This window comes from Hirundo rustica, chromosome 1 (assembly GCF_015227805.2).
Source record: "Hirundo rustica isolate bHirRus1 chromosome 1, bHirRus1.pri.v3, whole genome shotgun sequence".
Classification (NCBI taxonomy): Eukaryota; Metazoa; Chordata; class Aves; order Passeriformes; family Hirundinidae; genus Hirundo; species Hirundo rustica.
This window is the reverse complement of record NC_053450.1, coordinates 19,955,284-19,968,553: the sequence shown is the minus strand read 5'-3', so window position 1 is coordinate 19,968,553 and position 13,270 is coordinate 19,955,284. Positions and strand designations below refer to the sequence as shown.

At 33.7% G+C, this 13,270-nt stretch overlaps 1 protein-coding gene across 50 annotated transcripts in view; it reads left to right on the top strand.

The window, feature by feature from the left end:
- The window catches only part of RIMS2 (regulating synaptic membrane exocytosis 2), a 456,916-nt gene that overhangs the window by 298,781 nt on the left and 144,865 nt on the right, over positions 1-13,270 (top strand). For 2 of the 50 annotated variants that reach the window (XM_040054719.2, XM_058419225.1), the window contains exon 22: positions 12,263-12,328. The exons of the other annotated variants lie outside the window; for them this stretch is intronic. In XM_040054719.2, coding sequence (XP_039910653.1) covers positions 12,263-12,328 — 66 coding nt within the window. The remainder of the gene's footprint in view (positions 1-12,262; positions 12,329-13,270) is intronic. 50 annotated transcript variants of the gene reach the window in all.

Genomic DNA, 13,270 nt, shown 5'->3' with positions numbered 1-13,270 from the left:
CCATTCTAGAGTAATAGGTATTTGCTTGATAGTTGTGTTCTGAATCTCTGAACACAGTTTTATATGTTGTCTGTATTTAAAAAATGAAGACCACAAATAAATTCTCCGCTTCACAAGTGGTGAATGATTGCCTGTGTACTGAAATGATTTACTAGCTATGCCTCTATTGCAACATACAGTCTCTGAACAGGAGAAGACTATTTCCAAATTACTATAATTTTTTAAAGTTCATTGTTAATTTTTATGCATGGATTATGCATTAGATTTCAAATTTTCTTAATGAATATTTGTCTTTTTTTAATGAATGATATTGTCTCTGCTATATAATAAAAACCCAATGGTATCCCTAAAGTAGCTCTTTAATAATATTGCTCCTGAAAACTTCTGGAACTGCAGGCAGTTGGGGGAAGTTTAAAACCTGCATCTTTGTATACGATTGTAATCTCTCTACATGTTATCCACACTTGGCTCTGAAAACAAATCATGTTTCCTTCCCACAGCTCTGATGATTTCTTGTTTCCATGTAACAGCTTTTGAAGCTGCTTGCAAAAAGGGGATTTTGAAATAGTACTGTCTTATATGCTCAGTTGCTAAGTTAAAGAATGACAGAATATGAGTAAGAAAATTCTTTCCTTCCTTTTCTAGATAATTCAGCATTAAGTTCTCTAACATATATGGCACTGAGGAGTTAGTTGAAACCACATACAAAAAGCCTAATGACCTAAAGTCTAATGACAATGTAAACATTCCTTCAAAACTGAATGCGTAGTTAGAATGGAAAATAAATTATTTTTTAAAACCCTGAAAGACACATTTTTAAAAAATTTAATTGGAGGCAATTTTAATTTCAAGCACCAAACCCTTAAATATGTAAAATATGGCTATATCATATACTAATTTTTGTATAATTTAAGGGTAAATTTACAGTTTAAATTTGTATCTGTTGCTGTATTTAAAAAAGTATCAAATTGTACTGTGTACACTGCTAACTCAAAGTGAGAAACCATGCCAATTTGTTACCTGTATATTTAATATAGATCCACTAGTTATTTGTTATCAAAATGTAAGGGGGTTTGGGGGGTTCATAGGGGATTCACACACTTATGAAATAGCCTAAATTTGTACTATAAAGACATACGAATGCTTATGATCTAATAATGTTCCATGAGAACATTTATCTGTAATGGGATAACCTTGTAAACGTCAGTTTGACACATTTTAATAAATTCTCTAAAACTGACTTTTACCTCCTTGAGAAACTGGAATCAAGCTATAGAAACTATTGTGAAAATTTTTGAAACAGTTGGATTTAACTTCAGAGTTTTATAGTTAAACAATCAATATAATTAGGTGAATTAGACGAAAAATGTGAGGATCTTAACATAGTTCCAGAAAGAAAAAGCAAATGACAAAACCACCAAAACATATCTTGTGTTTCTTTCTGAAAGATATATCAACAGTTAACAACAAACACCAAGACAGTGTGAGAAAATTGTAGTCAAGCCCACAACTTCAACAAACTTACTATTTAGGAACTATTAATTTAATTATATTCAATATCCTAGGTGAGTTCTCCCTGAAGAACAACATATGGTGAATTTAGCATAGGTATGGGAAGCCAGAGCATTCGGAGAATGCCTGTCTCAAATAGTCTTTCAGGAGAAATGTATGAGAAAGCTCCTAAAGTATAAGAGTTTTTCTGAGAGGTACTAACAAGAAAAAAGGGAAGTTATCCACTATTTGTTCAACTAGGCTATTTTACACTTTCCATTTGAAAGAAGAAAAGTTGCCATCTGTTTTCTTAAACTAAAAGTGTAGTCAGAGGCATGGCTATGTAGAGAAATATTGTCAATTATTTTAAAATCACTTCAAAGATGTTGTCTGGCTGTGCTGGGACTAGCAAGACAGTCACACCCCTGTTACTGAGAGGGGATTTCATTCACATATTTGAATACACGCTTGGGTTTTTTTCCATTCTGTTGAAAGCACGTGGCTTGGATTTTTTTGACATGAAGTAAATGTTGAAATACAGGCCAAAAAATTCTGTTTGCTATAGTCAAACCGGTGAAGACCAAAATAATTCACTACAATGAGTCTGTTACATGTTAGCTAAACCACAGTGTAAATACCTGTTTCTATTATTTGACACAAAATTAAGGGTGGCAAGAGCAACATAAATTTTACGTTTCTAAATGTCATCTTAAACCGTGCAGTTGCTTTATCTATGGGTAGCAGATTAATAATCCAATACTCTTATTAAATAGGTGCCAGATTAGGCCAAACTAGGAAAAGATTTTTTGGATACATTTTTCCATATTAACACACAGAAAAGTACAGATCATGTTTTCAAAGTCTTTATTAAATACACAGGGGAATAATATGTAATTAAGTAGTCATTTATTTATTATTTAGTTAAATTTTACTGTAAAATCACATAAATGCAAATCAAAATACAAAGATATTGCAAAATATAAAGGGTTCCTGATGCTTTATTTGGAAATTTTGGGATAGTTTTTTCAGGTTTCAGTTGTGTGTATCATGTAGGTAATGTTCCCACATGGGGATATGTAATGTCACTGCCTTGCTTCTTTGAATACCCAGTGAAGTAAAAGAAATGCAGTTCTGAAAATTTGCTTATAGCTATGTTATAAAATGTTTGCATTGGTTTGAATCTCAATAATTGCAGTGTTTCTTTAAGTTCTTTTTCTCCTTTCAAATCACTGTTTAATTGCACAATTATCTGCACCACCCACCTGGTGCGTCCATGAGTCTGCTGAAGGGTGATTATCTCCAACAGGGATGTCGGAGTAGGAAGGTGGTAAAGAAGCAGCTTTGAGCCAAATTTAAACACACCCTCCCCCCCACTGCCCCCCCCAAGAGTCATAGATATATTCCTCAGAATAAAATGCACCAAAAAAAAAAAAAAAAAAAAAAAACCCCACAAAAAAAAACCCACCCCACAACCAAAAACCAAAACAAACCCCCCCAAAACAAACAACCCACCTGTGTTAAAAATAATGCAGTTCCAATAAAAGACTTCAATGTTGCACCTTTGGAGCAGTGACTTAAAATGCAGTATGGGGAGCACTATGATAATGTGATGGTGATTTTCTTATTGAAAGTCATCTTGATTGAAAGTGTGTCAGCTCATAAATTCTCTGCTGATAATTGCTGAGGTTTCACAACCAAAGTTCTTCAAATTGTCGGTTACATTCAGATGGGACTTTTCTAGGGTTTCATCTATCCCAGGAGATAATCAGAAAAAGTAACTAGTTGTAGTAGCTGCTTTCCATTGTTGAAATGAGTGAGCTGCTCGAAGAGCCGCCCCTTTTCTCTGAATGCACATCATTTTACTAGTTCCCAGCTCCTTTTCCCTTGAACAATTCTGTGCTCAACATCACAGTCAATGTGAACCCAAGCACAATTTTTTACTTAATTCCTTCCCACAGTTGTTTCCCTAAATTTCATATGGCAGCTTTCTCCTTTCTACCACTTTCAATGGCTCTTTCCCCTCTAAATTTCCAACTGATTGACCCCAAGAACTACCTGCTTCTTACTATGCAGTCGGATTAAGATAATTTCTATTTTATCACATTGCTAGATTTCCAGAAAATTGTGACTTGAGAAATTGGGGTTAAACACAAATTCATACCAGTAAAAATTACACTTATTTTTTAACAAATAATTTTATAATTTTCATACATTTAGTTTGTTGTTTCAGTTGAAAAAATGTAAAGGAGCATTACTAAAAATAGAGGATAGATAATACTATTGCCAATGATACAATGTATTCCTTTAACTGCAATCAGATAACACACTGGGAAAAGCTGAATATGAGAATAGACAAAGAGTGATAGGATGAGAGTAATTTCTTGTGTCAAATGAGTTTCATTCATGCAGGCTCTATCAGAAAGGAACAGAAAGAATTGTTTTGCATTCAGAATTATTTATGGATATTCCAATAAGCACAAGGGCATAATAATACACAGTACTTTGGCCTTTCCACAAAAACACTTGGGGAGTCTACTACCCACTCTAGTAGGGAAGATGGAATGCCAATCAGATTTTAGGACCCAGTCTCAGAGAGTGAAAATTATCTCCTAAATGCCTCTCCTTTACTATTAAATAAAATATCCCAAGCAATAGAGAACAGGTTAAACTCCCTTGTACGGGAAGAACAGAAAGGTATTCCATGAGGCTCAAGTGAGGTACTCTGTATGTGAGTGTTTTCAAGTGTGCTTCTGAGACTCTTCTGGTATGTTAAGCCTGGTCCTGGATACGAAGTACTTCCAATTTGGAGATCTAATCAGCTGCTGAATCACTGATTTCTGTTTTCTTATTCTAATGGTTCATTGAATTTTGTGTGAAAATGGACAAATAGGTGAACAATATCAGAAAAAATTGTAAGTAATCTTCTGTTCACTTTAAAAAAAGGAAAGTTAATCCCGTTTACCTATATACCTGGAATCTTTTTGTCGGAACAGTGGAAATCTCTTTTCACCTGTTAGAGTGTGAAAGGGGATGGGTATGTGTTTATATAATAATGATTATATTGTAAAACCTATAACGCTGCCTCATTAGACTAGATTCATTATTTTAATATAAGTAAACAAATTTTTGCTGCAAATTTTATGTCTATTCTATCTGTAACAAAATGGTAATGTTTCATAGGTCTGTATTTGACATACTTCTGCTATTCTTCTATAATGTAGGAAGTAAAGTATGTGTGATAAGAGACTAGAAATCTAAAGCCAGGTTGCAAAAAAAAAAAAAGGTATCCTGGAGTTCTTTTGTCATATTAAGAACCTGACATGTCTAAATTTTGTCCATGTCTCCATCATCTTCTGAGCATTCCCATGAATATATGCATATAGGGTAATGATTTTCATTAACAGCTCAAATGATATATTTAGTTGAGATGGAGATCTGGAAAATTACTGGACTTCTTGGCACTTAGGCCATTCAAAGCTTAATGTTTTTACTACATTATAATATATTTACTTTATTATTTTAGGTGGTTTATACTGGGGATTAGCCAAATAAATGTGGTGTATAATTCAGTTTTGGGCATTAAGAATAAGTCACAGGCATTTTTGGTGTTGCTGACATATTTATAAAAGCATAAAGAATTTGTTTTAACCTAAATACGTAAAAATGTATAGTAATATATTTAATAGTAAAAAAATCAACTAGTGTGGTATTGGCTGGATGCTCAGAAGAAAGATGGCATTTAAGCATTTTGTTCTGCATGTTGAATCAGGTTGGATATTAAGAAATATTTTTTTGCTGAAAGAGAGGAGAATCTATGCATTGGTACATGCACCCCAGGGAAAAGGTTGAGTCGCCACTTCTGGGAGTGTCCAAAAAATGAGTAGAAGTCACACATTACAATATAATTTAGTGGGCGTAGTTGTATTTGGTCAAAGGTTGGGTTTGATGATCTTTGTTAGTGATTCTGTGATTCTATTAAGTTAGCATGGTTAACATGGGCTCTGAGAAAAATAGAAAAGTGTGAATAGCCAGTAATTTCAGAGGGTCAGGTCACGCATAAGCTCAAGCTAACACCACTCCTATATACAGATAAGCAAAGTTCTGGGTGATGAGGAACCTTATTTTAAACCTGTTACAAGTTATTGCATATCAAATTGTATAAGTGGTTGTATCTAAATGCCATCCAAATGCTATCATACTCTGATTCTGAAATTCTGAACTGAATTTAAAAAAAAAGGAAAAAAGGGAAAAGGTTGAACCACCTACCAGAAATTACCAAGAAAAATTCCCAGAACTTGTTGAGGACACTGGAGTTCTGAGTTTCTACAAGTATTAGAACAAAACTTGATACCAGAAGTTGGGCAATCAGCATAGTTTGGTGGAGATAGGAAAAGTTGTTAGGACTGAAATCCTAAGCAGAACGTGAACTGATGGTGTCTTATTCACATACAAATAAGTGAAGTGAACAGACTGGGGTGTTCCTCCTTATGTAAGTAATCTACGTGCAAATAGCATGTGCGTTTCCATGGAATTCATGTTCTGCAACATATGTTCTGCCTGAAGTCCTAGTTTTGTTTAAGACGTTGGTTTTTAAAGAATGGTTAAACGTATTGTATTTACTGATGGCATATATTTTTCAAAGACTACTGGGGAAACTTGTCAGCAGTTCACATGCAAGATAAAAGGCAAAGTGAATTGTTAAAATAAAATGTCATCTATTAGGTGGAAACACTTAATTGCTTATTAATACTAGAGCAAGAGTTTTGAGGTGTTAATTCCAGGGTTGCATCTGGGTAATTTAAAGGCATATTCATGTGGATGTAACGTGGAAACGTATTCATGTAGTGGAGAGAATAACCTGCTATGCAGTTGTTTGCCATCACTGTACATTTAGTGCCTGGGGGATAGACTCCTGCATTTTAATTTGATTGTTCTTCCTGTGAGTGTGCATATATTCCAGAGAAAATTTTAAGAATGTGGTGAATTATTTTTTAATGCTTCTTGACAGCATGCTGACTGACAGGCTGCTATGGGTAGACTGCTTTTGATACTTAGGTCTTAACATTAGTTTAAAAACATTCATAGTTTTTCACAGCTTGCAGTGTAAACTCTATGACTATTTTAATAATTACTAGTCCTTCTTCAAATTTTAACTGTACCATGTCAAATTGGGCCCTGTTGAATTTTGTACAGCTACTCATTCTTGTAACAAACTGCAAAGGTTAAGCATAATTAGGGATTTAAGTTTTTTATACTGAAAACTCTTCTTTTGCATTTATTTGACAGAAGTGAAGACAAGGGCATCTTGTACTATATAAAATTGAACTAATACAGGGAATATTTTCATGCGGTTGACAGTACATTTTATCTTCATGCAAAAGAAGCAAATATAATAAGTGTAGGTAATACCGGTAAAAATGTGTTTAATTCCTGGAAAAACATTAATCATAAGCAAATTAAGAGACGAGAAATAAAAATGAAGGATGAGGTTTTTAATGCTTTTTGTGAAGTCAGTTTACACTTCCAATGTGGACATTGTGATTAGACTTTCCTTTGAAATATCCCACCTGCAGGGAAAGTAACTAGTCAATAACTCCTTGTTAATGGTAAATCCCTCTCTTTTCGAAACCCTTTTCCCTGTACCGTGTGCATATATTTATAATAAAAGTAAAGTGACTTTTTCTATTTTTGATAATTGGAGAATACCTAGTGTAACAAATATGTTTAAAATGTATACATTTTGACATTGTTTCATAATACAAACAAAATATAAACAACTTAGTTTTATTATTTTGAATTGCATTTGGGTTTTTTTGGTATATTCTGGTACTGATGTTATATCTCTTCATTATTTATTTATATAGTGAAACTCTTTGATCTAAATTCACCTTTTATCACAATATGATAAGTATTAGGAGAACTTACACTTAGAAATGGGAAAGTTCTGGTGCTATGTGGGACAGATTTACAAATGGTGGTAGCCTTTCTGGCAGATTAGGTAAATCTCTTTCAAAGGTATTATTCATACTAAAGCTATGACAGCCTTCAAACAAGGTACTCTACCTTCAAACAATAGGTAATCTGACTTCTTGAGTTGCTTTCAGAGATTTATGCATTTTTTCTTCCTAACTGAAATACTGTAGAAAATCCCAAATTTTAGCTATCTTCTTGATCCACAATCTCCCACTGGCTTCTCAGAATAAATACATGAATCATCTAATTTCATCTTTAGAACCATATATCATGTTATTTTGTTGGTAAGTCCAGTGCTCTTAAACAATGTTTTGTAGCTCCTGTGTTCTCAGATTGTAATGTTTTCTGTTTTGTGTTGCATATCATCCTTTCTCCATCTTATTGTCTCATATCTGTATTTTTCTTTCTGCCATCACTTCAGTCATTATGTTACTTTACCTCGTTCCCGGTACACCCAGTCCACAGACCATCATTACAGGGATGTCAGGTATATGTTTTCCTCTGTGTGACTGTGTGTGGGTAATGCATGTACTTCTGTGTACCTACGTGTGCACTTCTGGTTTTTTTTGTCTGTGTATAGTGTAGAAAACATAGAAGTTGAGTTAGTATTATTATTAGATTTATTAACATAGTGTGTACACAAACACTGGATAATTCTTCCTCTGGTTCACTTGATTATTTTCTCACTGCCAATAGTCTATAATTGATGGTCCTCAAAGATGACGCTTTATTTACATCACTCTGATGTCTTTTAGAGAGTACATAAAGAAAATAATTTAAGCCAGCAAACACTAATATATGATATTACTGAGATTTTAATATGCATAAAATCATATATGAGGGGCTGTGTTAAAGGTTACGATAAAACTGAAAAGTGATACTTTTCCCATAGTCTTGTAGCTCTTGTAGCTGCGAGCCAATATACTTTAATTTTTAAAAGTAGTTTTGCAAAGTTCACCAAAGTTCCAGTCATGTTCTGTTCCAGTGTTTTGTTCTGTTGCTGACATTGCTCGCTTTTTATGTTGTTTTGTCCTAGTTTCATCTTTTTTGTTGCTTTTCATTGTGTTCACCCGTTCTGTTTTGGCAGCCAGGATCACACAATGTATCCTCTATTTTGTGAAGATGCAATCAGATTACTCCGCTCCCGTAGGATGTGCCGTACCTATTCTGAGGGTGCTTACTATGATCTTGAGAGGTATAACTGATGTGGAGTATACCATTAGCTCTGCCATACTGACACTGCCATGTTTGATTTCCAAACTGAGAATGTGATCTGTGTTTTACGAGATAAACACATACAGTGAATATGTTTTATAATACTCTGGGTATGTATGCATCTTAAAACTGACTAATCAGGGCCATGGGTAAATCCCAAGAGGTACTGAATAGCTCTGCAGAAGCTGGTTTTAAAATAGGTTACATGGATATTATATGCCTGTGTGTTCTATAACCCTTATTTTTGCTGGAATTTTCCAGAGTACTTTTAGCATTTATTATTCTCTTTGAAATAACAAGGAAAAGCCTATCTACTTTAAAGTACACAGAAAAACACTCTTTCTGTGCATAACTGAAAATCAGAATGAAAAGTAAAAGTGTATACTTATGTAAGCTTATATTGTATATATTTGTATACTGCATATTCTGTGATTTAGAAATACTTGTACACACTCATAACACCTGTGTATGGTTGCAGAATATCATAGTTCCTATTTATACATTAAATACATGGAGAGAAAATTTGAGCCTGTAACAATTTCTGTGAAATAATTTGCCACTTGAAATACAGTGGCTTTAAGAGACACTGCTGAAGTACTGTAATTGAGATATTTTCAGAAATATTGCAAACCAAAAAAGTTTACATAGTTTTGTGTAAATAGAAATAAGAATATCAAACTGAAAACTGTGATCCAGTAAAAAGGAAGTGGTGACTTCAGATCAGATATAATGGTGGATAGAAATATTGCTTTACTAGAGGGGCTCTGTAAAAATTTCTAAAGCAAAAAGTAAAGAACGCTTTATATATTAACTTCATAGCTGTCCCCTGGATATGAGTCTGAGAAGTTCATTAATGATTGCTCTGGATTCAGATCATATGTCACCATATTTTTAAGTGAATGTAAGATATTTTTGGATGATGAAACAAAAAAGGTTCTGAAAAATCCTTTGAAAGAAATATTGCTTTTTAAAAATTCTGCAAAGCTATAGTATATTAGACGTTTTAACATTTAGAACTCAGTCAAACATCTGTTTTGAAATGATGATGTTTTACATGTAACCTAGTATAAAGAAAGTGTATAAATAATTCTGTCCACATGTAGAAACTTTGATAAGGAGAGGGATTTTTTTTTCCTTAAAATGCATGATGAAATGTGCTCATTTGTATGCAGTTTCAATAATTAATTTCTATATACTTTTTCTGGCCTCAGATATATACTCTGATTTGCACTACTTTATCTGAACCTGTTTCAGATTACTGATTGTGTCTGTGACTGCTCAGATATTAGTGAAAGTTGGAGCTATTCTAAAACTGTCTTTCTTTGAGGTTCTTGATTTGTAAATCTCAATCTTTGTTTCTGAAATTAATCTCTCAAAAATAAAGTAAAATCAATGAAAATAAAGGGCAAAAGTTGCAGTACTTCATAAAGATGAAAAAGCTAGGATTTAAGCAATGGGAAAATCTTTTCCACAGCTTTATGGAACAGAAGGCTATTAAAGCTAATTCCACCCAGGATCAGAAATGAAAATCCAGCATGAAGTGGAATATTTCTAGCTCACTGTTAGAACAGTATCTTGAGATTCCTTGAGCCTAGAAACTGATCCTGGATTCTATGATCCTCTTGAATCCAGGCTGCCTGTGGGTAACATTAGTGTTCAAGTTACTTGAGTCATCCTACGAGATATGAACTCCTCTGCGTACCTCACAGCCACAATTGCAGTTCCTCTTCTTCCATCCTTTTTGTCTTCCTGTATTCTAACAGCAATTTAAGGACAATTTATAGCATAATTGTTATCCAGTTTCTCCTTACATATTGAAAAACACAAAATAATTTTCTATTCCTCATTTCTATTGTAAATATATGAACAATTGGTTTTTAAACAATATTTCCTCTTTTATCTTCACACTTTTCCCCAGTTCAATGCTTACTCTAAAATACATTATTTTGTAGGCCAAGGTGTTATTCCTGTCTTTGTTCCACCTTCTTAATCAGTCTTGTTGATATCAAGCAACCACATCTCTTCCTTTTACTTTCACTTTATCATGCATATGAAACAACTTTACAGTTTCCACTATTCATCAAAATAGCAAATATTGTTCTGTACAGTCCAGCATTCAGGAAAGAATCCCTCATCTGGGACAGAGAGCTTTTTACCTCATGTCGCTCTGAATCCATTAGTGTCTGTGTCCTGCAGGCAAATAAATCATATAGATATATTAGTCAAAATTACTTGCCTTTGTTATTCATGACTCCTTTTATTGCTTATCTTGTAGGCATTCACAGCCACCCCATTAACTCTTGTGGTCTCTTCTTTTTTTTTTCCCCACAGAGTGACTACTTGGCTCTCTTTCATCTTTTCTCTGAAGTTTGTGTTAGTTACTGTTTATCTGATATGATAGGCTTCAGTTCATTAGTTCTAGGACACATTTACAATATCAAAAACCTTAATTTTTGAGATCATTCTTAGGTTATGGCATTCATAATTTTGTTTTCTGATAGCTTCCCCCCTTTGAAGAAGTCCAGCTCTTTCCCTCCCAAAAGGAACAGCAGCATTGACAAGGTATTTACTCCAGCATTAGTCCAAGAAAGGCAATAAACGCCTGTGCATGTCCATTGACTTCAGAGCCCTTAGGCCCTGGGGTGTTCTCAAGAACATCCGGCAGCTCACTACCCCACCCCAAGTTCGCTTGACTCTCCAAAGTTAGAGCCAGCACGGTAGCACCAGCTGATATTCACACTGCTGCAGCTACTCACACAGAATGTACACAAGACATCATGGCTGGGCATGTCGAGCTTTACTTACACGTTTATTGAAATCCCCCAGTTCAGAATCCTACAGAGTTATATGGGCTAATACATAATTTGACAGTAACGCATTTTAAGTTGTCTGGCACACACATGATCTCAATGACAAAGTAATGTTCTCGAGGTTCTTATTCTTAACCTTGTCCTTGCATTTGAAAAATATTAGCAGCTCATTCCAAATAAAATTATGCTGAAAATTTCACTGTATGAAATTCTTTCTCAACTTACCTACCTCAGAGCTCAGCTTAATCAGCAAGAACACCACACTATGTGCAATTTATTTTTCCACTTAGCCTTTGAGGTTAGTGTTTGTAAGTTCATAAAACCTGGTTTATGTATATTTTGTGCAGGATGTGAGGCTTCTTTCAGGCAGAATTTCTGTTGTTTCACTTAAGGAAATTAGATTTTGCTTCCATTTTCTTTCCTGATTTTGTTTTACCCAGCAAACATTTTCTAACATCGAAATTCTACTTTTGGTGAACATTCTCAGTCATTCAATTACTAGTTTTCTGTCAATGTAACATTTACTTGTATGAAATATGTGTGCATTGATCAAATGTTCTTAGTAAGTTGTTAATTATTTCTGAATAGAATTTGAAAGCAGAAATTTAGAATTTTATATATATATATATTAGAAAATTTATGTTCAGAGTATAAGGCTGAAGATAAATGTGCTGTATCTTCATCAGATCTTAATAATACAGTAAGGGAATACATAATGAAAAAAGCACTCTCTAAACTGTCTGAAATATCTGTGCTATTTATTCCATATTCAGGAGGACTAGGCAGGAGAGAAGAGTGCCTAATTCATATTATGATGACACAGCCTATACTCCTGAAAGGTATTTTAATTTATATATTAAAAATAGATAGAGTTGAGTAATAAATTTTTATGAAGCATAATCTAAAATTCTAATTGGCCTAGACTAATGATATTTAAATTTACAGTGCACTTTATGCCATATTTCTCTAAATACAGAACAACTATTCTCCATAGTTTTAAGTACCTCATTTTCTTTTTAGCCCTCCATTATAATTTGACTTTGGATTTTTTTAAGCATAATTCTTAACTTGAAAAAATTTTTATTCATTAGATGTGGGAGGAAAACTGAATGGTACAGAGGAGCTTAGGTGTAACTGAAGGTTTTTTCTCCACTTAACTGCACCATAAATCTAATGGCTAACCTTTTCTCTCACTAGAAGTGATTCTATGGCAATACAGAATCCTCAATTTCATTCTTTCAATAACCTGAGTACCCTAAAATGGTATTCAGTTTTTAGCATGTTATTGCTCACATTAACTTAAAAAAGGACTAACCAAATGCCTTCAAGTTGGTTTTGAGTGTTTGCCATGCTAGGAACCAAAGTGCTATTGTTGCTAGATTTTGTATCACAGCGAGTATAGTATCACTGAAATCTGACATGTAATCTGAAAAGTTTTGGAGTATCTCTGGAAATAGTTATTTGATAACAGCCTTTCATGTTTAAAGAGCTAGGCCAAAAATGAAGGAAATCTGAAGAAAGGAGCAAATCAGTGTTCCTCTCCCTTTTTACAATTAGATGTTTTATACTTCTCTGTCCATTTTTCAATCAATATCTGATTTTTGTCTATGCTATGAGAACGGGTAAAGCAGGGATTTTTTCCTAACTAATAGCAAGAGATTTTGTTTTTTATTTAATTACTATGAATAAATACATTCATATTTAAGAAAAAAAAAAGTGCACTGCAATTTTAAACCAATATATATGTATTTATGGTGTCTGCAATACAGTAGTTTTATCAA